General features: G+C 47.1%; 1 protein-coding gene across 1 annotated transcript in view; it reads right to left on the bottom strand.

Moving 5' to 3' along the window:
• Positions 1-20,069, bottom strand: part of E2f7 (E2F transcription factor 7) — a 34,718-nt gene extending 14,649 nt beyond the window's left edge. Inside the window, 7 exon segments of the mRNA XM_050135606.1 lie at positions 402-536; positions 1,909-2,067; positions 3,403-3,693; positions 7,408-7,576; positions 9,816-10,094; positions 19,105-19,197; positions 19,839-20,069. Of these exon segments, the coding sequence (XP_049991563.1) occupies positions 402-536; positions 1,909-2,067; positions 3,403-3,693; positions 7,408-7,576; positions 9,816-10,094; positions 19,105-19,197 (1,126 nt within the window). The 5' untranslated portion in view covers positions 19,839-20,069.
• Between the last annotated feature and the right edge of the window lie 3,688 nt (positions 20,070-23,757).

Raw genomic sequence — 23,757 nt, 5'->3', positions numbered from 1 at the left:
TAAAAGGCATCCGATATGTCCCTACCGTGCCAGCTTTGATCATAGTTTTTAAACCCTATGCAGGAGTTCCCTGAAAAACAGTGGCTTATTTTACAGATGTAGAAATCACCCAAGTTCAGAAGTGTCTCTTTAAATTTGGAGTCCCAAATTTTTCAGGGAAAAGTTCCAGAACAAAATAAAAGCTCACAAATGAGTATACTTCAGCAGTTACGTAAACCCGTGGTCTCCTAGTATTTTCCTTCCTGATGTGAATGAGGCAACAGCACCTACATTTGCTGGGCAGTAATTATAAGTCCAAGAGCGACGTCACTAGTGTAACAGTCAATGTGACATAGAGAACGGGGAGAGGTCGATTTTGCTGGAACGCCACAGCAGGTCCTCAGCAGAACCCATCTCCTTACCAATGGAGCTGAAGTCCACGGGCCCGATCCACTTGAAGGCTGGTTTACGGCCTCGCTCTTCCGTGACGTGCACTTTCTTTATCAGAGCCAGGCTGGTCAGGACATTGGCTATGTCATAGAGGCGCCGTACCTTTGCTTGAAGATAGAAAACACAGCTAAGGTCATGCCATGTGCAATGCCACTGTATTTTAGTTTACACAACAGGGGACATTCCTTGGCTACCATGTGAACCTCCAGAGGACAGGGGACATGAGATGGACGGCTGTCATGGTATCAGTAAAGAGCTATGCACACGAAGCACATGCAGACACACAAGTATCAGGGGAGGACAATGTGCCCTTCCTTGCCTTCCCACAACATCACATCTTGTGTTGGAGCCCTTTGCAGACAGGCAGGGAGCTCCATGATAGCAAAAAATACCGGGGGAGACAGGCTGGGATGAAAGGCTTTGTGAATATCACTCTGGTATGTGGCCACCAAAAGCTTGTCTCGCCTGTCCCCCAGCAAGAGGTGGTGGCGCCCGCCTCACAGGCGCTGACCTGTGACAATGACAGGGATTCCCCAGGGTCTCTGTGAAGCCACACTCCTGGTACACAGGATGCGGAAGATTCAAGGTCATGGGGTACAGTTTTGTAAGAGAGCAGGTGCTCACCTGAAACCCCGGCCAAGCCGGAGAGGCGTGATGGGTGAGATCTGCATCGAAAAGAATATTGGAGAAACTTTGGAAAATGCATGTATGGAGTGTGTGTGTGTGTGGGGGGGGGGATGACACGACTCAGACGGTGCGTTCAAAAACAGGACAAGACGGCCTGTCTGCTTTTCTAGTCAAGAGTTGAAGGAAGGGTCACACGTCTACTTGATGTCAGGGTTACTGCCAGGGTCGGGCTTTATCTTAACCATTTCACCAGCAGGATGGCTATTATTCCAGCCAAAACCAAAACACTACCGGAGAATGATAAACCCCTGGCTCCTTACCAGGGCACGGACCCTGCAGCTAAGCTCAAAGGGAAAGGAGGGTGCAAGCGTGGGTGCGACACCCAGAGGCTCTCTCCTCCGGAGCAGCCCTGTCCCCGCCCCCCACCCCAGCCCTGGCCATTCCTTGGGTGCTTACCTGTAGAAAACTTTCACCTCCAGCCTTCAGAGAAGTAGGCGGGGGATGGGGAGAGAAGGGGAAAGAAGACTCAGGCATTCTGTCTCGGATGTAGCATCACCAAAGAGAAATGCTAATCGTTCACACCCTCCCGGGCTCTCGGGGGAGCATTCTGATTCGCCCTGTCCACTATAATGGTGGAGGGAAAGGCGCTTGACGTGGATCTGGTGGGGGGGTTCTATTAGCTGATTGACTGTTTACTGCACGCAGGGCTTTTATGAGCACCAGGGCTACATTTCTCCAAAACCACCACCGTCAATAAAAACCCTCTCTGGATATATTTATTTCGGAGGCAGGAAGCAGCGTCAGCAATCCGGCCCTTTTGTGCTGATACATGGATTAGGTGAAAGCTCTTACTTTTGAATTTACTGTGGTCCGGGGTGTCTTGGCTTTCTTCTATGAGGATTTTGGCAGCCACGTCCAGGGTAACAATCTTGGTTTTGGAGACAAGGAACAGCATGACAAACTTCTGGCTCATAATTCGGAGAGATTTATCTTTCCGACTGTTTGCAGATGCTAAAACGGGAAGGAGAACAGAAATCACCAAAACGCGGCTTTGCCACAAGAAAGACTTTGCTACCAGTTCCCCAGCTCCGCCACTCCTCACTCCGCCAGCATTGGCGGGATCATCGGGTAACGGGCAGATGCCACTGGAAGCACATCACAAAAATAAGCCCGTAAAGAAATCGGAAGGATCTCCCCGCATCTCATAAAAGGGTTGTGATTTTCCACTGCTCTTAATAGTTCATGCTCACATCACGTGACAGAAGCCACATGGCAGGTTTCCTTAAGCCGCTCTGAAGAGATGAATGCAGACAGATAAAAGGACAGGGTAGGGACCAGGAGCTGCGTTTAGAACACCGACCCTCCTCTCAAAAGCGAGAACTCCATTTATGTGTTGTGTGTGTACGTGTTCGTGTGGATGGGTGTACATGCTCACGTGGAGCGGGTATTTGCGCATGCGTGCGGAGCCCAAAGGTCGACAAGTCGTACTTCTCCAACTGCGTACAGTTTTAATTGTTGAGGCAGGGTCTCCCACAGAACATGTAGCTCACTGACTATTTAGGGAGCCCCTTGGATCCTACTACCTCTGCCTCCCTAAGTGTTAGGGTCATAGACACACACCACCGAGGTACTTGACTGTACTTGGTACTGGGGATCTGAATTCAGGTCCTCAGCTATCTTCCCAACCCAAGAACCCCATTTTTCTGTCATTACCATGTCTAGAAGGCACCCTAACAGTAGGGCCTGCCTTTACACAAACAGGACACCGATTATCTTTGTGCTTCTGTGGATGGCAGAACCCCCATAAGATGACTGTCTCCTTTGGCTATAGGGTAAGTACTTCCTTATGGGGTGGAGCTAGATGGCATGAAGTTGTGGAGCTAAAGAAAACCATTCTACCCTTTGCCAGCGTCCAATAGTGCAAGGTAGCGTGTCAGTGATGCCTGTATGTGCCATTCTCAAAACGGGGGGATGTGGGACTGATGGGTATCAATGCTTCAGCGAGAAGAGACGGAGAAGTTGGAGTAAAGGAAGAACAGTGAAGACATAACAGACTCAACGATGGGGGTTGTTCTTTTTAGCAATCTACTCAAACAAGATAATTGAATAAAATGCTTTGAGAAGAAAATGCCTTCAGTGTGAAGTCTCAAGGCAAACAGTATGTGGTTATCAGTCTCTATGGCTCCTACATTCTGACCAGGAGAACTGTCACAAGTGAGGAGGAGTGGGCAGCTCAGCTGGCGGCCAGGGCAAGAGTGCACCCCACCCCGCCGTCAAAAGACTCTGTTCCCAGCTTCCAGAGACCATCACTCCCTTTGCTTTTTCATGAACTCATAGTGGACTCACAAGAAGGGTAGTCGGACTCAGAAAAATCAAGTAGGTGTTGATCTTGGGGATCCGGGGAGCCATCTTTCCTGCGCTCCCCGAACCTGTAATCCACCAAGTCCAGCTCCTTCTGCTGGAGGCAGGCCATCTGCTCTTCGTACTTCTGCTCCTCTCCCAGTCTTTGCAGCGTCCTCAGGGTTCTGGGCAGGCTGTGTCGACCGTGCCAACCATACTGATTCTTTGCCACCCGGCTGACCAGATGCAGGGACTCCAGCACATTGACGATGTCATAGATGCGTCTTCTCTCCACACCTGGTGGCAAAAGGAGAAGGTGGATGACATCACACAAGTGGACATTTCTGCGTATCCACTCCCGAAGGGTCTGGATAGGTTCCGTGAACTATTTGACTGATGTTAATGTCTAGCAACCATGCCTACTGGACACCAGCTGGCTGCGAGTCACCTGCACTCCTAACTGGTTGGTGGACTTGCATAAGTTCCTTGTCTCACTGACGTGACAGAATATTTGACTGAGGCAATGGAAGGTTTGTTCTGACTCATTGTTCAGGGAGGCCAGCCCAGCATGGTGAGGAGGGTCACAGTGCCGGGATGGGAGGCGGCGGCTGCACCTATAGTCAGGAAAGAGACGAAGCTGGCCTGCCTGCCTTCTCATTTTAGTCTGCTAGGGACCCTCCCCCACGGGACTGTGCTGCCACATTCTGGGCGGGCCTTGCCGGTGCAGAGCTTTCTGGAGATACCCTGGAAGGCTCACCGAGAGGATGTGTCCCTGTGATGTGCCTAAATCCTGTCAGCACACTGACAGCAAAGATTAACAATCACAGCGCTAAAAAATAAGACTCTCACCCCATCACCAGACAGGTACTGTCTTGTCTTGAGGGTTTGAACGGTATAACACGATACACTCCCTCTCTGCAGTCTGGTAAGGAAAGTGGATGGTAAATATTGCCTCCGGTTTTGAACCGGCTGCTCCAGATTCAAGGGCTCGGTCCCCTTCGCATGTCCTTTATTTGCCATGGCTTGTAGTAACCCTCCTTGCGTTCTCGTTCACCATTGGCTAACGAGCTGGCCAGCAGGGAAGCGCAAAGCACAGCACAGGCCAACCGCGAAAATGAATTCACCGCCCCTTCCCTGCAGGCCCCCGAGCAGGGCCTCTAATGTCTGAACATACGTTTGCTGGCTAAGCGTGGAAGGTTTTAGAATCAGACTGCCTGGACATGAATCCTCAGTCTATCCCTTATAAGTCAAGAAGCTACCTAACATCTTTACAGTATAGTACTTCCCTTACAAAGTAATTAAGTTTGAACACAGACGTAAAGGGTCCTCAACAGTTGTTAATTTTATCTAAATACGTGCAGGATTTGGAGACAGCTACCCCCAAATTAATTAAGTTTGAACACAGATGTAAAGGGTCCTCAACATTTGTTAATTTTATCTAAATACGTGCAGGATTTGGAGACAGCTACCCCTGCCCCCCAACACAGAGTCACAGTGGAGGCAGATTTTAAGCATCTCTGGTCCAGGACTCACTCTCCTGAGTGACGGGCCCCAGGGGTGCTGTTCCCTTTGCTCTAAGGATCCACATTGAAGCCTCCAGGCCTTTGTAGAAAACCCAGACTGGCTAAAAAGAGGCTCCATTTGTTGCATCTGCCAGAAACAGACTCAGTGAGGGCAGCTTCGGGTTCTTGAGAGATAGAACAAAGACACCAAATAACAAAGACAACTCGGGACTGAGGAGGAGTCCGGAGTCCTCTTCACCACACACACGAAGAGGCATTTCACGGTCAATCAGAACGTTTCCACTCATGACCCCGACTGGCCTGTCCTCCACCCCAGGCTTGGCGTCAGCTGCCTGCTGGAAGGTCCTGGCAGGAGTCTCTTGTCCAGAGTGGTCTGGTTCTTTAGTCGGTTTCCACACAGTCACACATCCTGTGTAGCCTGTACCATCCCATAAACCTTCCCATTAGAAATGTCATGTGAAGGCAACCGAGACACCCCGGAGCTGGCCAGATGCCTGCCTGCTGTGTTATTTTGTGCTTGATCGTGAGCTGTTTAGTCTCCACCTAGTGGCCAGGCATCACAAGACACGATTCGGACTGCTTCGAGAGTAAGTTAGAATGTGCAGCTGGGCACTTGGTAGGCTGTTTTGGCAAACGCCAAATGCGGCAGCCCCTTGCCAGCTTAATCACTTATTATTTCAATCATGCCCAAGTTTCGCTCTTTAGGGGGCTGGGCGGAATTTCCACTCACAGGTCTCAAGCCTGTGGGCTCCTCGGCGGCTTGCTGGGAGGACGGTTTTCCCTGGAATTCTGCCTTCTTTTGCACTGAGGTGGTCTTATTAATTCTACTCGTGGCCCCAACTGTACATATAAGGACTTAAAGACTACTACTGTTTTTTCCTAAGTCTACTTTCCTAGGAACTGAATAAGAACATTACTCGACTCAAATGTTGTCCTGTTTTCTATTTACTCAAGTCGTTCCCAAGGTCTTTAAACGCTTCCTCATTAACTCTGGAGTCAAATCTCCATCGCACGACTCTGGGAACAACAGTATGAAACTTTGCACATATTTGGGTAGATGGCGGCCTTTTAAATTAGGGAGCAGGGGATTCGGACTCAAGGCCAGGAGATGATCACTGAGGAAAAGAGCTTCTAGGGAGAGACGCTAGCTTTCAACCCTGCATGAGAAGAGACGGCAACACATTTTACTTTAGTGGGTCTGTGTCGTCATGGGGCACCAGGAGGCTGTTGTGAAAATTTCTGGCTGAACTCATGGCAAAGGGGTGGGGTCAGGGGAAGACATCCTGAGGTCTAATGAGGACACAGGATGATCTGGTACTTAACCCTCATTTTCTGCAAGACTGTTTTCCAGGACCCCGCCAGGACCGAGTTAAGCACGTGACTCGCATTGGCTCAACTCTGTGACATCTTGGCAGTTTATGTTACAGACAAGAAAGAGTTAATAACTTCTCAAAGGTCTTACGAGGTGGGTAAGTTCAGAGCTGGGCCCTGCTGACCCCGGATCCTAGCCCGTGCCTATCCTTCACCTCAGTTTCCAACAGTCCGAAGGGCTGTCAGCTCGGGTAACTCAGACTGACAGCCCACTACTCTGGCGTGTTTCTCTGGGTTGTGGAAGACAGACAGCTATGAACATGACTATTAACCGTATTTAGCTTATCCCCCATATGGAAAGCTCCCTGGTTTATTCAGTGGATAGCCCAGCATACTCCCAGACTAGCGTGATTTCTATTTAATCACAATCAGCAATCCAATCATCCTGAAAGACAGTCCCTGTCCACTAGGGGTCTCTCATCCAAAGCGACGGTATATGTATTTGCAGCTGTGCAGGCAGGCGTCCCACGGTACACACGCTCCTGCCACGTGAACACACGCGTTCTTCTTTGTTAGGAAGCCTAGCTGTTTGATTTATGTCCAGCTGTGCACTTCCCGTTCTGACAGGCTGGCCATGAAGACCATGGCACAGGGTTTCAAGCAGCATGGTCTTGCGCTCAAGTTTTTGCTTTATGAAGGCAATGACACTTGTTCCAAACTCTTTGAAGCATTACTAAAAATAAAATCTGTAATTTTCTCTAGAGACAGGGTCTCACTGGCCCCAAGTGTACAGTCCTCTTGCTTACTGGGGTTATAGGTATGTGCCATCAGACCCAGCTTATATTGTTAGATTAACATAAAATATAAAACAGTTAAAGAGCTTTTTTTTTCTGTATGGTGTTATGTATTGTATTTGTGGGTAAGCCCATTTTCTACATGATCAGCGAATTCTTTACCACTCAGCTATAGCCCTGCCCCCTGACATATTTAAGATTGAAAGCCCTAGAGTTTCTTTTTGGCCCCGTGGGTTCCTTGAACTCTGTGCACACTGAAGGGAGATCTGGTGGCGATGGAGGCAGCTCCATCCACTCCCTACCTGAAGCCTCTGGCCCACCCCAGGTGACCTGCTTCCCACTGTCACAGACGACAGGTCTCCGGTTAATCGGGCGATACATACCAAGACTGACGGCGACTTCGTCTAGGGAGATGGTGGTTTTCTCAGTGGACAAGGGGTAACTTGGGTAGCGAGCGAGAAACTTCTGGCACAGCAGTCCCAAGCTTTTCTGCTTTCTGCTCGGCCTTTGCTTTTCATAGTCATCCACGACACCGTCGCCAACGACGTCGAGCTACGGAGGGCGGACAGGAAGGGTGGGGAGAGATGCCAGGTTACCACCTTAACTGCTGATGTTTGAAAGCCCATTGGCAACATGGTCCCATACACACCATTCAAGATTCCGGCGAAAACAATAAAAATTAGAATGAAAAAACTTTTAAAAAAGAAGGGATTTATACACAGAGTCGTCTTAAATATAAGTTCTGTGAGCTGAGAACCATCAGAAAGGGGAAAAACAAATACCAACTGAACCAGGATATATGAAACACAGTGATTGATGAGTTTAGTGTGCAGAATACACAACCATCTCCTAGAAATCACTATGAGAGAGAAAAACAACCCAGTACAAACCAACACACACAAACGGCCACCACAGAGAAGAGGAACAACCATGGCGGCCAGTGGTCACATAGAAAGACACAGAAAGACACAGACCACCCGGTAACTTGACAGAGTGATAAGTGACAGTTTCAGCGACACGGATCAGTCAATGTCTCACATACCTCGTGGAAATGGGCAGGCGCTTGGGAATCCATGTGGCACCCACCACCCTGTGAATGTGTGCACGGCCAATGATGGTACTTCCACTAATGGTGAATATAATCATTCTTTGCAGGATCAATATACGTTCCTGAAAGATTCTCTGCATAACCCTGGCTTTCCTGGAACTCGCTCTGTAGACCAGGCTGGCCTTGAACTCACAGAGATTGATCTGCCTCTACTTCCCGAGTGCTGGGATTAAGGACAGTGGCCGGTGTGAGTGTTATCCCAGGAAAACTGGAGCAGGGAGCACCACAGACCTCACCTTCTGGGCATGGAAGCTGATGCACTCAGCCACACCCACTCGTGACCCCCTGAAGCTGGGATTCTTGTGGTTTTCAAAGCAAATAAAACACAGAAAGGAGGCCAGGGAAAAGAACAGACGTACAAGATGAACGATGAACAGTTTCTGGCTCTGAGGGCAAAGTTGTTGCTCTCCAAACTGCATGATCTGCATGCAGCCACCCAGAGGAACCTCTGCCACGGCAGTGGCATGTGTGGGAGAGTAAACGCCCTTTGCTCTGTGAGCTTCAAGCTCTAAGTTGAGACATCTCCTTTTCTTTCCCGATTTCTATATTCTGGCAAATTCTACAACGTTAAAAAAAAATAATACACCACAGAAGGGGAAAAATAGCTAAGAAGACTCTAATCTGGAAGTCATCTTCCTTGGGAGGTCTCAGAAAAAAGGTGGGTGGGAGAGAAAATTACTGACTGTTAGGTCTTTTAAAAACAGTACGAAGAAGCTGTTCACTGAGCAGCTCTACGTCTTTGCGTGGTATGTAATTTAAAGATGGCCTGAGAGCCTTCTGAGTTAAGAGTTGGGCATGTGGCTTGGTGGCAGAGGGTTCGCCCACTATGTATAAAGCCTTGGGCTGAATCACTAGCAGCTGTGGTGGTTTGAGTTACGAATGGCCCCAGATTCTCATATATTTGAAGGCTTAGTCATCAGGGAGGGGCACTATTTGAAAAGGATTAGGAGGTGTGGCCTTGTTGGAGGAAGTGTGTCTCTGGGGGTGGGCTCTGAGGGTTCAAATCCACACCAGGTCCAGTGTCTTCCTTTTGGCCAGCGGATCGGCAGGCCAACAGCTCTTAGTTACTTCTTCAGAGCGATATACGCTGCCATGTTCCCCACCCTGATAATAATGGACTAAACCTCTGAAACTGTAAGCCAGCCCCAACTAAATGCTTTCTGTTATAAGAGTTGTCTCAGTCAAGGTGTCTCTTCACAGCAACACAACAGTGTCTAAAACAGCAGAAACACCCCCCATCCCACACCCCACCAATCAGTCAACAACAAAATAAAAGAACTCTCCCAACCAAAAACCTAAGCAAATAAAATTAAAGAAATACATTAAACTAGTTTAACTTGAATAAAGTCCCCAACTAGCAAACAGAATAATAGAACTTTCCTAGTCAAAATTACTGAAATGAAAAATTCTCAACAGTGCTTAAAAAAAAAAAACAAAAAAACCAAAAAAACCAGAACCCAAGTTTCTTTATTGAATCAAATTACTAATATGTTATTTTTAAAATGCGGTCTGAAAAGGAAGAAAGAAATTAATTATGAAAAATAAGAATCTAAGAGAAAATTCAGCTGTTAACCGAACGATTCCGTGTTTCACACTGTATGTGACCGGACGGGCATCCTTTTTCTTTTTAATAATCTCATAAATCTTTGCGGTTTCCCAAGGCCTCCGAGCACAGCTAGTTACCTGCAGCGAGTTCACAAATGCATCCTCCTTATTCTCGATGGGTCTGAACAGCCCCTTTTTCTTCTCCCGGTCTCTGATGTCGGGGCTGGCAGCGCTGATAAGCATCTTGAGGTTGGCTGTGGGCGTCCATGGCTCCACCTGCTGCTGCCTGTCGACCAGCTTTACTGGCGTGATGGGATTTCTTTCTGGAGTAAAGATTCTCTGCTTTGACAGATCAATTGGCTCATTTTTCATCGGAGTCTTTGGGGTCATCCTTGATCGATCAACAAATATATTTTCCTATTTAGAGAAAAGAGAACTTTCAGCTCGGTTAAGGAGGGGCAGGAGTCGGCTAAGTGTGCGGAGTTTGTTCCACTTCGACTTGGAAATTCAAACACGTGATCAGGGCTGGAAAGAATTGGGACTGAGCTCTATGGGCACCGACGGGTGGCTCCAAGGAGACACCCATTATAGCTGCTACTCCCTTTACACATATTTCCCATGAAGTGTCGGTAAGAGAAATCACAAACGTATCTAACACCAACAGATGCTTATAATAGCTGTAAATGAAGAAGGCCAGTTGAGTCTTTTTTTTTTTTTTTTTTTTTTTTGTTCCTCAGGGCCATATTTTTTATAGTTTCAGACCCTACTTACAAGTTTGAATTTACCAGTAAAGAACAGCTATGTCTTTGGAGTTAGGTGTTCAAAAGCCACCAGTAACGGGACAAGTCAAAGGGACAGAAGCCAACAAAATACCAGCGTATGCTAACCTGAGAGCTGACTGCTGTTTTCTGAGCAGCGTTTCTTCAACCATTCAGTGAACGACCAGTTTTTCGCTTGTTTGTTTTGTTTTCTATTTCCTGAGTCCTACATACTGCTAAGCCACATTTCCCTCATAGGACTAGCGTGGAATTCCCACAACATATGATTGACCATTTGAGTTTCTCACTTAAATCAACCTCCAGCCTCTGCAACAAGTCATAAGACGAGATGCCCCAAAGGCAGCATCAAATCGCTAGCACGGTTCCTAAGTGCTCAGGGCCAAGCTTTTGCTCTTTAGCTTTTGCAATCTTGGAACAGATGGTAAAGCAGCACCTGCTCCCACACCACACTGCATGTATGCTGCCTTAGACAACGATAAGAAAGGGTTCAACGCACTGGCACAGGTGACACTTCCTAAATATAAGCCCAGCAGCACAGACACTGAGAGAAACAATGAATAAATGGGACCTCCTGATACTAAAAAGCTTCTGTAAAGCAAAGAACATGGTCAACAAGACAAAATGACAGCCTACAGAATGGGAAAAGATCTTCACCAACCCCCACATCAGACAGAGGTCTGATCTCCACAATATACAAAGAATTCAAGAAAATGGTCATCAAAAGAACAAATAATCCAATAAAATATTGCAGTCCAGCCCTAAACAGAGAACTCTCAACAGAGAAACCTAAAATGGCTGAAAGATACTTAACGAAATGTTCAACATTCTTAGTCATCAGAGAAATGCAAATCAAAACAGCTCTGAGATTCCATCTTACACCTGAAAGAATGACCAAGATCAAAAACACTGATGACATCTTATGCTGGAGAGGCTGTTGGGTAAAGGGAACACTCCTGCATTGTTGGTGGGAATGAATGCAAGCTGGTACAACCCCTTTGGATATCAATATGGTGATTTCTCAGAAAATTAGGAAACAACCTTCCTTAAGACCCAGCAATACCACTTTTGGGTATATACCTAAAGGATGCTCAATTGTACCACAAGGACATGTGCTCAACTATGTTCATAGCAGCATTGTTTGTCATAACCAGAACCTTGAAACAACCTAGATGCCCCTTAACTGAAGAATGGATAAAGAAAATGAGGTACCTTTACACAATGGAGTACTATACAGCAGAAAAAAGTAATGACATCTTGAAATTTGCAGGAAAATGGATGGAGCTAGAAAACATCATTTTGAGTGAGGTAATCCAGACCCAGAAAGACAATTATCACATGTACTCACTCATAAGTGGTTTTTAGACATAGAGCAAAGAAAACCAGCCTACAATTCACAATCCCAGAGAACCTAGACAACAATGAGACATACATGGATCTTACCTACATGGGAAGTAAAAAAAGACAAGATCTCCTGAGTAAATTGGGAGCATGGGGACCATGGGAGAGGGATGAAGGGGAGGAGAGAGGCAGGGAGGGAAGCAGAGAAAAATGTAGAGCTCAATAAAAATCAAAAATGGCAAGAATAACAACAACAACAACAACAAAAAAGGGTTCAAATGGAGAACATGATAAAAAAATAAAAACGCATAGAGAGCCTGCATTTGGCTCCTACAAGTAATGGAAGTAAATATCTTTCCGATTTTTTTTTTCTATTATTTGAATCCAGAAAGATTTTTCCTCAAGTGGAATTCTCTTCCCGTCAACACACAAGTCAAAAGACGACAGGGCTCAACATGTCACTTTTCCTGGGCACGCATCTCCCATCCTGCTGCTATTGTATGCTCCAGTTCTGGTGGACCAATAGCTACCACAGTCCTGTTCTATAAAGAGGTAGACGACCGGGAGAAATTGGTGTTCGTGTTCCCAGGCCACCCGACGTTTGTTCCCTGGGTCAGCAGAAGCTGCCAGCTAGCTGCGGTGACACTCTGTTGTGCTGGAATGTGGCAGAAAGGTGAGGTGGAGGTGGTGAAGTCTCACAGCTCAGCGGCGGCAAACAAGCAACAATCCTGGTAGCAAGTCCCTGCTGGTGAGCCGTTCTGATGGTGCTTACAAATGAACCCTCAAGGGAAATGATGGAGCGTTTAATCCATGTCACACCCTGTTTCCTGGACTTGTATCAATCTCTAATCCTTTGGTGAAGGTACTATTGTTTGTTCCAGCTAACATAACCACAGGTACAGAGGTTTAGCAAGTTGCTTCAAGTCATGTAGCAGCAGCCCCTGGGAAAAGCACAGCATGCAAAAGACAGCTGAGGACAGTTTCTGAAATGGTACATCTACAGATGAGCTTGTTCTGGGTGCAAATTAGAAGGAAACTACCTTCTCCTAAGTTCCAAGAAAGGTGCCCAGTAGAACCTGGAGAGGCAGCACATAGGAGTGGTTATATATGCAGGGTCTCAGACTACTGGGCCAGGTCCTCCTCCACACCTCAGTTATTCCCATTTATTCAACCGAAAGACGAAGCTCATAAAAATACCAGCTTCAAGGGTTCAGACTTGTTCACGAGTGCATATTGAACACCCAATATAACTCAGCTATTATCTTTCTCCTTTTCCCCATTCTCTCCCACTGGCCCTGGCACTTAGCTCTAATAGAACATAGCACACTGCATTGTTCTTTAGCTTCCTAGATGGCTGGGGGACAATGGTCTTGTACACTGTAAAGATTTGTCACTTATAGTGTTTTAATAAAATGCTGATTGGCCAGTAGCAGGTGGGGTAACCAGAACAGGAGAATTCTGGGAAGAGGAAAGGCTCAGTCTGGAGTCATCACCCAGACACAGAGGAAGCAAGATGAGAATGCCTCACTGATAAAAGATACCAAGCCACGTGGCTAACACAGACAAGAATTATGGGTTAATGTAAGATATAACAGTTAATAAGAAGCCTGAGCTAATAGGCCAACCAGTTTATAATTAATGTAAGCCTCTGTGTATTTCTTTGGGACTGAATGACTGCAGGATCAGGCAGAAAAGAAACCTTGGTCAACACTGGATGTTTGTCTTTGTCTCAATAATGAGTCTGCACTTCTGGAGCCGGTCCCCCACATCATATTCGCTAGATGCCTTGCCCATTGCAGGTGCTGAATGGACACTAAGTCTTGCCAAAAGGTACCCTCAAGACACAAGGTGTGTCCTAGGCTTATGAGTAGACAGATTTACTCTCTTTCCCTTCCATTTCCAGGGTATGTGTCCAGGGTATGAGTTCTTAAGTTTCTCCATAGCGAGGGAGCAACTCAGGATGAGTAATCTCTTCATACACGGGTGCATTTTTAAAAATGCAGTTTATGTGAGAGAGTCATAGTGAAGTTAGGTAATGTGGCTGAGTTAGGGCTGTAATCCACCTGTGCTGGCTAGTCTCACGTCAACTTGACACACACACACACACACACACACACACACACACACACACACACACACCACACACCATCTGAAAGGAGGGAATCTCAACTGAGAAAATGCCTCCACAAGATCCAGCTGTAAGGCGTTTTCTTAGTTAGTGATTGACAAGGGAGGGCCCAGACTATTGTTTGTGGTGCCATCCCTGGGGTGGCGGTCCTGGGTTCTTTAAGAAAGCAGACTGAGCAAGCCATGGAGAACAAGCCAGTAAGCAGCACCCTCCATGGCCTCTGTCTACATCAGCTCCTGCCTCCAGGTTCCTGCCCTGCTCGATTTCCAGTCCTGACCTCTTTCAGGGATGAACAGCAGTGTGGAACTGTAAGCCAATTAACCCTACCTTCCCCAGCTTGCTTTTTGGTCATGGTTCTGTTGCAGCAATAGAAGCCCCAGCTAAGACAACACCTCTACACCAAAATTTAAAAATGGCACACAAATTGTGAACTCCCAGATAGGCAAGAAATAGATCAGGTATGATCTATTTACATGGTTGTCACCTGTCTGTACTGCCTTCCGGACACTGTGTGGGGCAGAACAAGGGATTAGAATAGTTCCAGATCTGGGTGTTCATTTTTCTTGATTCCATGTTTCCATATATACACAAAACACGGGGTTCAGACGAACCTTCAAGACTTTCTAGTAACGTGCCTAGCTGTATGGTCGACACTAGATGTACCCAGCTCTCTTCAGGAATGCATGAGTCATCTCCCAGCTGCTGGAAGCCATGCCAACAGTACATGCCCTTGGCTGGATCGCTTTGGCTAAGGAGAGCCCATGAACCCAGGAACACACCCATTGCTGGGAGGCCACCAGTGAACTCGGTGACGGGTAAAACTCCTACCAGTATGCAAAGATCTGGTCTTTTTGCCAACTCAGGACTACTCGTAGGGGTTTGCCTTGAATTCCATGTAGTGTTATATCAGAATTCTTTTGCGACTCAACTGCAGCTCAGTCTCTTGCCCTGTCCAATTTTGCTCCTTTCTGCCCTCTTTCTTCCTTTGCTACAATCCTGGGTACCTACAGTTTTCTGTATATCACACTCACGTGAGAGCCGCTCACTAGGAAATGTTGGACATCACTTAGGTCAGAGGATCCAGAGAAATGCGAGCCATGAATGGTCTCACAGCCCTCAGGTATAAAGGAAGGAACGAACCTGGGTTTATCTGCTATAAGGCTGCTGTGATACAACAAGGTAAAACACAGCTACCTGGGAAATGCTTTGCAAATGTTCACCACTGGTGTGGGACGTCCTTCTGTCTATGCGTTGCTTTTATTGGTTAATGAATAAAGGAACTGTATTGGGGAACAGAGCTGCTGGGGGGGGGACTAAATGGAATGCTGGGAGGAGGAAGGCAGAGTCGAAGAGACGCCATGGAGCTGCCAGAGTCAGACATGCCGAAGCTTTTCCAGTAAGCCACTGCTATGTGGCAATACAGATTAATGGAGATGGGTTAAAATAAGATGTAAGAGTTAGCCAATAAGAAGCTAGAGCTAATGGGCCAAGCAGTGTTTTAATTAATAGTTTTTGTGTGATTATTTTGGGTCTAAGCTAGGCCGGCAGCTGGGAACCAACAAGCAGCCCTCCATATTACACACCATTATTATTAATAAGTACCGGTACTATGGCTATGGGGAAACATGCTGTATATTGCCACAGAAAAGGCTTGGAAGCTAAAAGACCTGAGTTCTCAACTTGATTATGTCTCTCTATAGCCTTGATTATGCAATCTCAAGTCACGTATATGACTATCAGCTTTGCAAGACTCTTGATGGTGTCTGACTGATGTCTTCTCCAGTCCCGTCTGCATACACAGCTCACACATGGTCCCATTGGCTTTCTTCAAACCTGTCCTCCATCACACTCTAACCCTTCCCTGAACATTGCAGAGCCCTGCCTGTGGAAACCCCGCCTGCTGCTCAGGGCTCACAGCAGAGACTCTGTGTCAGGAAGTGTCCCCTGGCTATGGGCCATCAACTCTCCTTCCTGCCAGAGCACACTTTTAGAAAGAGCAGTCCACAGTGAGACCTTCTTCCTGTCATCTTCCACGACGTTCCCCATCCATTCGTCTGTTCTAATCCATGCTGTTCACTCAGATCACCTCTTGGCTGGCCACCAAACTAGTGCTGAAGCCATCTTGCTTCCCCACCCCATCGAAGCAGTAAGCGGGACAGTGAGTCTTGGCTCTATAAAATCTAGACTTCAGCTCCTGAGACACTGCACATGCGGTCTTTGCTCTCCGTATTTCTGAGAGCACCTTCTCAATCTCCCTCACTGGGTTTCCTTTCATACTCCTACAAATTACACGAGTCCACATCCAGACCCCTAGCTCTCCTCACTCTCAGGTTCACCCAGCCTCATACACGCGGCTTTAAAGGCAAACTATGTGCTCACAATTCGAAATTTGGGTTCACGACTATAACCTTTCAAGAATTCTATATCAGCCAACCAGCTGATTCCTGCTATCTGTCTGCCTGTCACACAGGTGCAAGCATATTCTAAGCTGAATCTGCCATCTTCCTTGGCCACTCCCCAAAGTCGTTCAAGGCCTTTAAAGAAAACACATGGAAGCTCGTGGGTGGTATGAGCCTGTTATTCTAGCCTCACACTTCTCCGGCCTCAGCCTCTAGGGTGCTGGATTAGAGGCATGCACCGTCAGGTCCAGCATGCTTCTACTTCTTTACCGGTCGCCCTCTTCTCACATTCCAGGGCCTTAGCATGCACCAGCCATTTCACCAAGTCCTCTTAATAGCTCCATCCTCTCTGCCCCAAACTGTCCATCAGTCTGGACACTGGTCAGTCTATTTATTATACCATAACCAAAAACAGTAAGGTCGGGCGATCATGCTCCACAAGTTCCCTTTTTCAAAGTAAGTTTCTCTGAGAGTGATGAGGGGATGTGTGCATGCCAATCTGGACCAGAGTGTATGTCAAGGAAGAGGTCCTCTAAGGGACAAGCGATCCAGTGATGCCCTCCCTGGTAACCCCCGAGGGATCTTCGGAAGGAATAGCTTTGCCTCCCTGGCTTCTGGCCACTCTGGATTTCTCAAACCTTTTTCAAAGTCTCAAACGTTGTTTCTTTTGTCTGAAATGTTCCTCTCACTACCTCTTTTTAGTATAGATTGACTTTTCTTACCTAGTAAGGCTCAACCCAAATCCTGAGGGAAAAAACAAAAACAAAAAAACAAACAAAAAAAAAAAACCAAACCCAAAAACTCCCCCTGAAGCCTTCCAATGCCCATGCATGCATTTCTTTGAGTTTAATCTAGTTGGCTACTTTTCCATCTGGGTCTCTGAAAGCCTCTCACACAATCAAAGGGCAAGCTATGATCGGACCGTTATGATGTAGGATGTCCTTCTGTGAGTTCCTTTTATTGGCTAATGAATAAAGCTGTTTCGGCCAATGGTTTAACAGAGTAAAGCCAGGTGAGAAATCCAAGCAGAGATACAGAGAAAAAGAAGGCAGAGTCAGGTCAGATGCCAGCCAGCTGCTGAGGAAACAAGACATGCAGAAAACGAGGTAATGCCCAGTCTTGTGGCAGTACAAAGACTAATAGAAATGGGTTAACTTAAGATGAAAAGAGCTAGCTAGAAATCCTGGCCAGTGTTGTAATTAATATAGTTTCTGTGTGATTATTCCAGTCGGGATGGCTGGGAGAGGACACGACAGTTCCTATTTATACTCTCATTTTAATTCAGAACAACATGAAAAATGTATACGCTAGGCACTATATAAAAACCCAACGAGCGAGGTGATTTTCACTGGCTCCAGTTCATAGGGGTAACCAGCAGACTAAGAAAGGTTAGGTGATACTAACCTTCCCTATCTCTAGCCTTCGGAACACAAATATTTGCTGGAAAACCTTAAAAATATGTTTATTTGGGGTCATGTAGCTAGTTAATGGCAGGGCAGGAAATCAAACTCGGGTCTCTGTGACTATACACCCCATGTTCCTATCATACTTAGGAAACTTCTTTTATGTAGCAACGGGGAGAGGACAAAGGATCCCCCAATGTCCCCACAAAACCACTCTGTTCTCATCTCTTGCCTCCTCTCTGAGCTGAACCCCTGCTTATTCATTCCAGTTCAAATATTGTAACCGCTTTCCCAATCTGTTGAGTCATTTAGGTTTCTCTGCACCCCCATGAGGGTTCAACAGTACTAGCTGAGACAAACTGAGCAGCCCTTGGGGAAGGTATCGGGCAAGTCATTGACCAGAAAGAGAATGGAGTACTGACTGGGATGATTTTATATATTATTACACACACACACACATTCTCTTTCTCTCTCTCTCTCTCTCTCTCTCTCTCTCTCTCTCTCTCTCCAGAACCATCCTAATTACAAAGGAAAACAGAAAACCTGCCAAAACAAAATTTGGAATATATTCTTAAGGTCATACTCTTAGGTGATGCTTAAATCAATAATGTTTTGGCATATATCTCCTCCTCTGACAAAAATACAGTATCATATGAAAGGATGTTCTTTGCCACCAAGCAGGTTCACTGTTGACCCTAACCTAAAACTAACACCTGGTATCCAGAGAGGTTCAATGCCCAAGGAAGTTGCTACTATAGATGTACATTCAAGGTTCCTAAAACTGGTTTGTTGTACCTCTTTGCTTTTGCTTAAACAAACGCTCAGACTTCACTGCTCCAGCTTTCCCGCAGGGCATCCACTGATGGGCACACCTGTGCCATTGCAGGCCAAGGTGACGGCGTAGACATTGCTACGGCCAGTTTAGTCGGTAATGTGTTCAAGATGCACAGACGTGCATCAGTGTAAAAGGAGCAGAAGGGCTGCTAACTGCGCAGAATAGCTAGTGAGGGCCAGGCACGTTCGCCCTGTATGGTAGGCAGACTACACTCTTGGCAGAACCTCTGTATAAGATTCACTAAAATGAGGTAGGTATTTCTCAGCATTTTAACATTAAATCTGGTACTAAGATTTCTAATTTCTGCAAAGCATTAGCTAAACTGTCCTTGACAACTCTAAGCACTACACACTTGATTGCTGCACGCGGCATATCTTTGACTTTAGGATCTGGTTCCAACACTAGTGACTAGGTGCAGAACTGAAACAATGGTTCTTTAAAACTTCTTTTTTTTAATGGTCACCAAAACCGTGCTGTGCATAAGATGAAAGCCAGGCACCACCATCTAAAAGACGTTAGAGATTCAAGTGTTTATATGTGCTTACCTTTTGTGCACTTTCGGCATCTTCGACGGCAAAATCCAGTCTGGCCTGTCTGGGGCTCATCAAGTCTTTTAGTGTTAAACAATTTACCTCCATCTGGAACACACAATTATATCAGAAAACGATTTCACATTTACCTCCCGCTCCAACAACAGAAATGCCATTTGTGAACATCCACTTGCTCTTCCCTAGAGCATTCCTGGGAATTCCCAGGAACGCAGACACCCTCCGACCCTCATTAAAAACTCACTGAACAAACGCTTAAAACATACTTAGAAGTCACAGAAAATCTGGGAAGAAGAAAAACTAATCAAACCAGTAATTCTTTACAAAAACCAACAGGCGAAAGAGTTACCACATTAAGGAGGGTGTTGGGCAAATGTCAGAAACTTACAGGGTCTCCCAGGTCAGTTAATTTTGGCGCAAAGAACTGGGAGGAATTCAACTTTGAGTGGGTTGAACTAGGGGGTAGACTGAAACCCGATCTCGAGACCAACCCGTCTGGGATGCACGCAAGCCCCTCCCCAGGCAGGCATCTAAGCACACACCAAGTTGAACTCTTCCCATGGAACCCCCTAAATCGTGGGGAGGGACCACTCTCCTTCACCCAGGGCTGCAGTCACCACCACCGCCGGGCCACTCGGATTCCGGGCCAGTGGGATGGCAGCCCCGGGCGGGCGGGTAGCCCTTCTCCCCATTCCCGCCTCCCCATCCGCAGGGGCCGCACGCTTCCTTACTGCCGCTGTGCGATGGAGGCTTTCCGTCTCCGGGGACACCCGCAGCCACACGCGTGCGCGGGCAGGGCGTGCGTGGAGATCTCAGCGGCCGGCTGGCGACATGGACAGAGCCGGGCCAGGCTCGCAGATCCCCGACTCCAGCCAGCCAGCCAGCCCAGCCAGCCAGCTAGCGGCGTCCGTCCGTCCGTCAGCAGCGTTATCCTACCCGCCTTAGCCAGCTCCAGCCCGGGACCGCGGTCCCCGCTAAAACACCTCCTCTGGCGCCTTGAGACTGAATTTGAGCAGTCACCAATGAGCGGCGGCCTCAGGGGCGGGGCCGACCAATGGCGTGGCGGCACGGCCCGGAGCCCCGCCCCTCGCTGTCTTGGCGCTCGGCGCCGCGCCTTTCCCCTCCGCCCGCCCGCCCGCCCGCCCGCCGGATTGTTGTCGCCTCGCCCCCTCCCCCTTCCGGGTACCTGGAGGCGGTGACGCGGGTGCGATTCCCGCGGGGACGCGGGCGCGGACGCGGGAAGCCGGGGCGGGGCGGGGCGGGGCGGGGCGGGCCGGCGCGCTCTCCGCGGGGCGCCTTTTTGTTGTGCGACCCGGGACCCGCGCGGGTCCCCGCGGAGCAGATGGAGCCGGGGAAACGAGCCGCGGGCGCTGGATGCTGATCCTGCCGCCCTGCCCCCCAGCGACCTGCGGGCAGCGGAGTTGCCTGGACCTGCCAGGGCGGCTCCCTCGCACCGGGTGCCGGGTGACACGTGAACCCTGGTTACCACCTGGGCTGGGAGCAGATGGCACGCCCGTTAGCCCTGGGAACAAGCCTGGAAGCCACACCAAAAGGCTTTTTTTGGGAAGGATTTCATGGGTGTTTTCTTCTTAGAGCCTTACGAATGGTCGAGGAGGTGTTCTTAATTAGTTTTTCTTAAGCTTTCGGGCAAACAGTCAAGGATACCCCCGGACTATGCCGAGTTGTATGAGATGTTCGCTTCTTTGATTTCTTATTTAAGTATGAACATAAGGAAAGATGGCTGTTTCAGGCCTTCTTGAGAAACTCCTGTTTAGATCCGTTTTGGATTTGCAGAAAAATGGAAACGATACTTTAAAGAGTTCACACATCTAGTACCCAGTTTCTAGTATTTGCATAAACACAGGGCGTTTCTTAGAGTCACGATTTATTCAGGTTTTTTATTTTACCTAATGGTTGTTTTCCTGTGCGAGGACATCGTTTTTGTTCATGTCTCCTAAGCATGACAGTTTCTTGTAATGATCTCCGCGTTTTCCACCAGTACTGGTATTTTGTAGGGTACCCTCAACTGGCATTTAGAATTGGCCCTTTTTAACGCATACCTACCAGTCCCCCATCCCCAGTAATTTTACTTTGAAATTATCATTCTCATTATCCTTTCTTAGCCTTTGCTCTCCAATATGTACAGTAAACCATGAGCAGAATTCAAAATGTTCAGTCAAGTCCTGCACATTTTTGTTCCAGGCTGCTGGTAAATACAGCCTAAAAATGGCCACCGGGCCATATCTTAGACAAGACCAGAAAACATGTAAAACCATCAGCACGGACAAATAAACAGTAGCAAAAAATATTTATCTGGCAAATAACACTTTGAAGACTAGAGGGATGGTTCAGGCAAAAAAAGTGCTTGCTATGCAGAAAGGGTTTGCCTTTGATTCCTGGTACAAATATTACCAAGCTGGGTGCGGTGGCGCCCGTTTGTAATCCCAGCATCAAGCAGTTAGGGACTGATTCCTGGGGCTTGTGGGCTAGCCAGTCTAGTCTAATCAGTGAGTCCAAACAAACCCTGTGTCCAAAACAAGGTGGGGGTTGGGGAAAAGGCTTAATCCCCCAGTGCCTGCTGAACAAGCAGGAGGACAGAGTCAGGATTCCTGGTGCCCACTTAAAAAGCTGGGGGTGGAGTGTTCTGTAACCTAGGCTGCGGAGACCCGATGATTCCACATGCTCACTGCCCAGTCAAGCTACCTAGTTGATGAACTTCAGTCTCTGGATGAAAAAAAAAAATGGATTAATGAGTAAGTAAATAAAATGAAGAGAGATTTTGAAAAAAGACATCCAATGTCTACCTCAGGTCTGGCATTTATACATACATCTCCCAATCACACACACACACACACACACACACACACACACACACACACACACACTGGCTAGAGAGATGATTGAGGCAGGTGTTAAACGCATTTGCTGCTCTTGCAGAAGATGGGAGTTTGGTTTCCAGCATCCAAGCTGGGCAGCTCACAGTCTTAGGGCAATGGCTGCTCTTTCAGGATTCCTTGGGCACCTGCGTTCGTGTACACGTGACACCTCTCTCTGCACACACATTAAAAGCGAATCTTAAAAATAAAACCCAGGTGAATGGTTTCTAAGGAACAACACTTAGGTTGTCCTTCCTCTGACCCCCCCCCCACAAGTGCATAACATACACCAAAAGAAATGAAAATCTAAAATCCTTCCTGTAGACCGATAGAGGAACATAGCGAAATGTAAGGGGTAAAACTGGAGCTTCCTGCAGTTTTTTTTCCTCAGGTAGATGCAGAGAATGTAGATAAGAAAATGCATTATTTATGACTAGTAGTTTTCTGTGACCGCTACAATAAATTAACCCCCAAAAAGACTGACTTAAAAGAACAGAAGTTTGCTGGGCGGTGGGGGCGCAAACCTTTAATCCCAGCACTCTGGAGGCAGAGGCAGGCGGATCTCTGTGAGTTCAAGGCCAGCCTGGTCTACAGAGTGAGTTCCAGAACAGTCAGGACAACACGGAGAAAGCCTGCTTCAAAAAACCAAAACCAAAACCAAACCAAAACAACAACAAAAAACCCCCATAAGTTCATACATATCACACATATAAATATTATATAAATATTTTAATTATCACATGAATTAAAAAAAGGTTATCTAAATAAGGTAATGCCCGTGGGTTCCAGAGTCTATGATATGAATATACATTTTGATGGGGTATTGTTCAAAATCTATACACCAAAAACCCAAAGCCCATACAGAATTGATACAATTAAAATCCATTTATTTCACTAATGTCTCAAAACTCATGTGCTTATTTCATTTCGATTAAACAGTGTTGAAAAACAAAACAAAAAGAGCGGGGTGGTAGTGGCACACTCCTTTAATCCCAGCACTCTGGATGCAGAGGCAGGCAGATCTCTGTGAGTTTGAGGCCAGCCTGGTCTACCCAGGACAGGCTCCAAAGCTACAAAGAAACCCTGTCTCGAAAAACAAAAACAAACAATCACACACACACAAATAAAAGAAGAAAGAAAGAAAGAAAAAGAAGTCCTCTATCAGGTTCAATCCAAGAGGGGCCTCTACTGAGTTAAGAAAAATTCGATATGTTGTAGTTTTAGAAATAAGAATGACCTTAGGTTTGGAGAAAAATTGGAAAAAAAATCGTAATTTGATGGCCATGTTCAAAGATACCGAACACTTATTAAAATGGATCCCTTTAAGTTCTAGAATCCTCACCCTACCAGTGTCTCAGATGGGGAGTAGGCTGTGAGAGCCCCTACATATGGTTTCTGCACGTGTCCTGAACTTCCTTGTAGGCCGAGAGCTCCAGGAAGCTGGACTTATACGGTAGCCTCGGGGATCCAAAATAAGTCTCAGCTGGCAACGTGGACCGCCTGTCATGGTGCAAGAAGGAAGAGAACATAGATGCTGTAATACTTTTCTAGCTGCAGTAGGTCAGAGTTCGTCTATATTCCAGGAGAGAGGACGCACACACTCTTCCTGACCATGGAAGAGGTATTGAGGAACCTGGGGTCGTTTAAAAAATGGCCGCATCAGCTTTGAAGGGTCACTGACTAGAGTGGCCTCGGATCCCGTGTCTGGCATCACTCCCCAGCTCACCAGGACGTACTATGCTGAGTTTGTAGTTCTCAACCTTGTGTATGCTTC

This window comes from Alexandromys fortis, unplaced genomic scaffold (assembly GCF_014885135.2).
Source record: "Alexandromys fortis isolate MF-2015 unplaced genomic scaffold, M_Fortis_MF-2015_v1.1 scaffold_24, whole genome shotgun sequence".
Classification (NCBI taxonomy): Eukaryota; Metazoa; Chordata; class Mammalia; order Rodentia; family Cricetidae; genus Alexandromys; species Alexandromys fortis.
The sequence above is the reverse complement of the archived record's forward strand: the minus strand, read 5'-3'. Positions and strand labels throughout refer to the sequence as shown.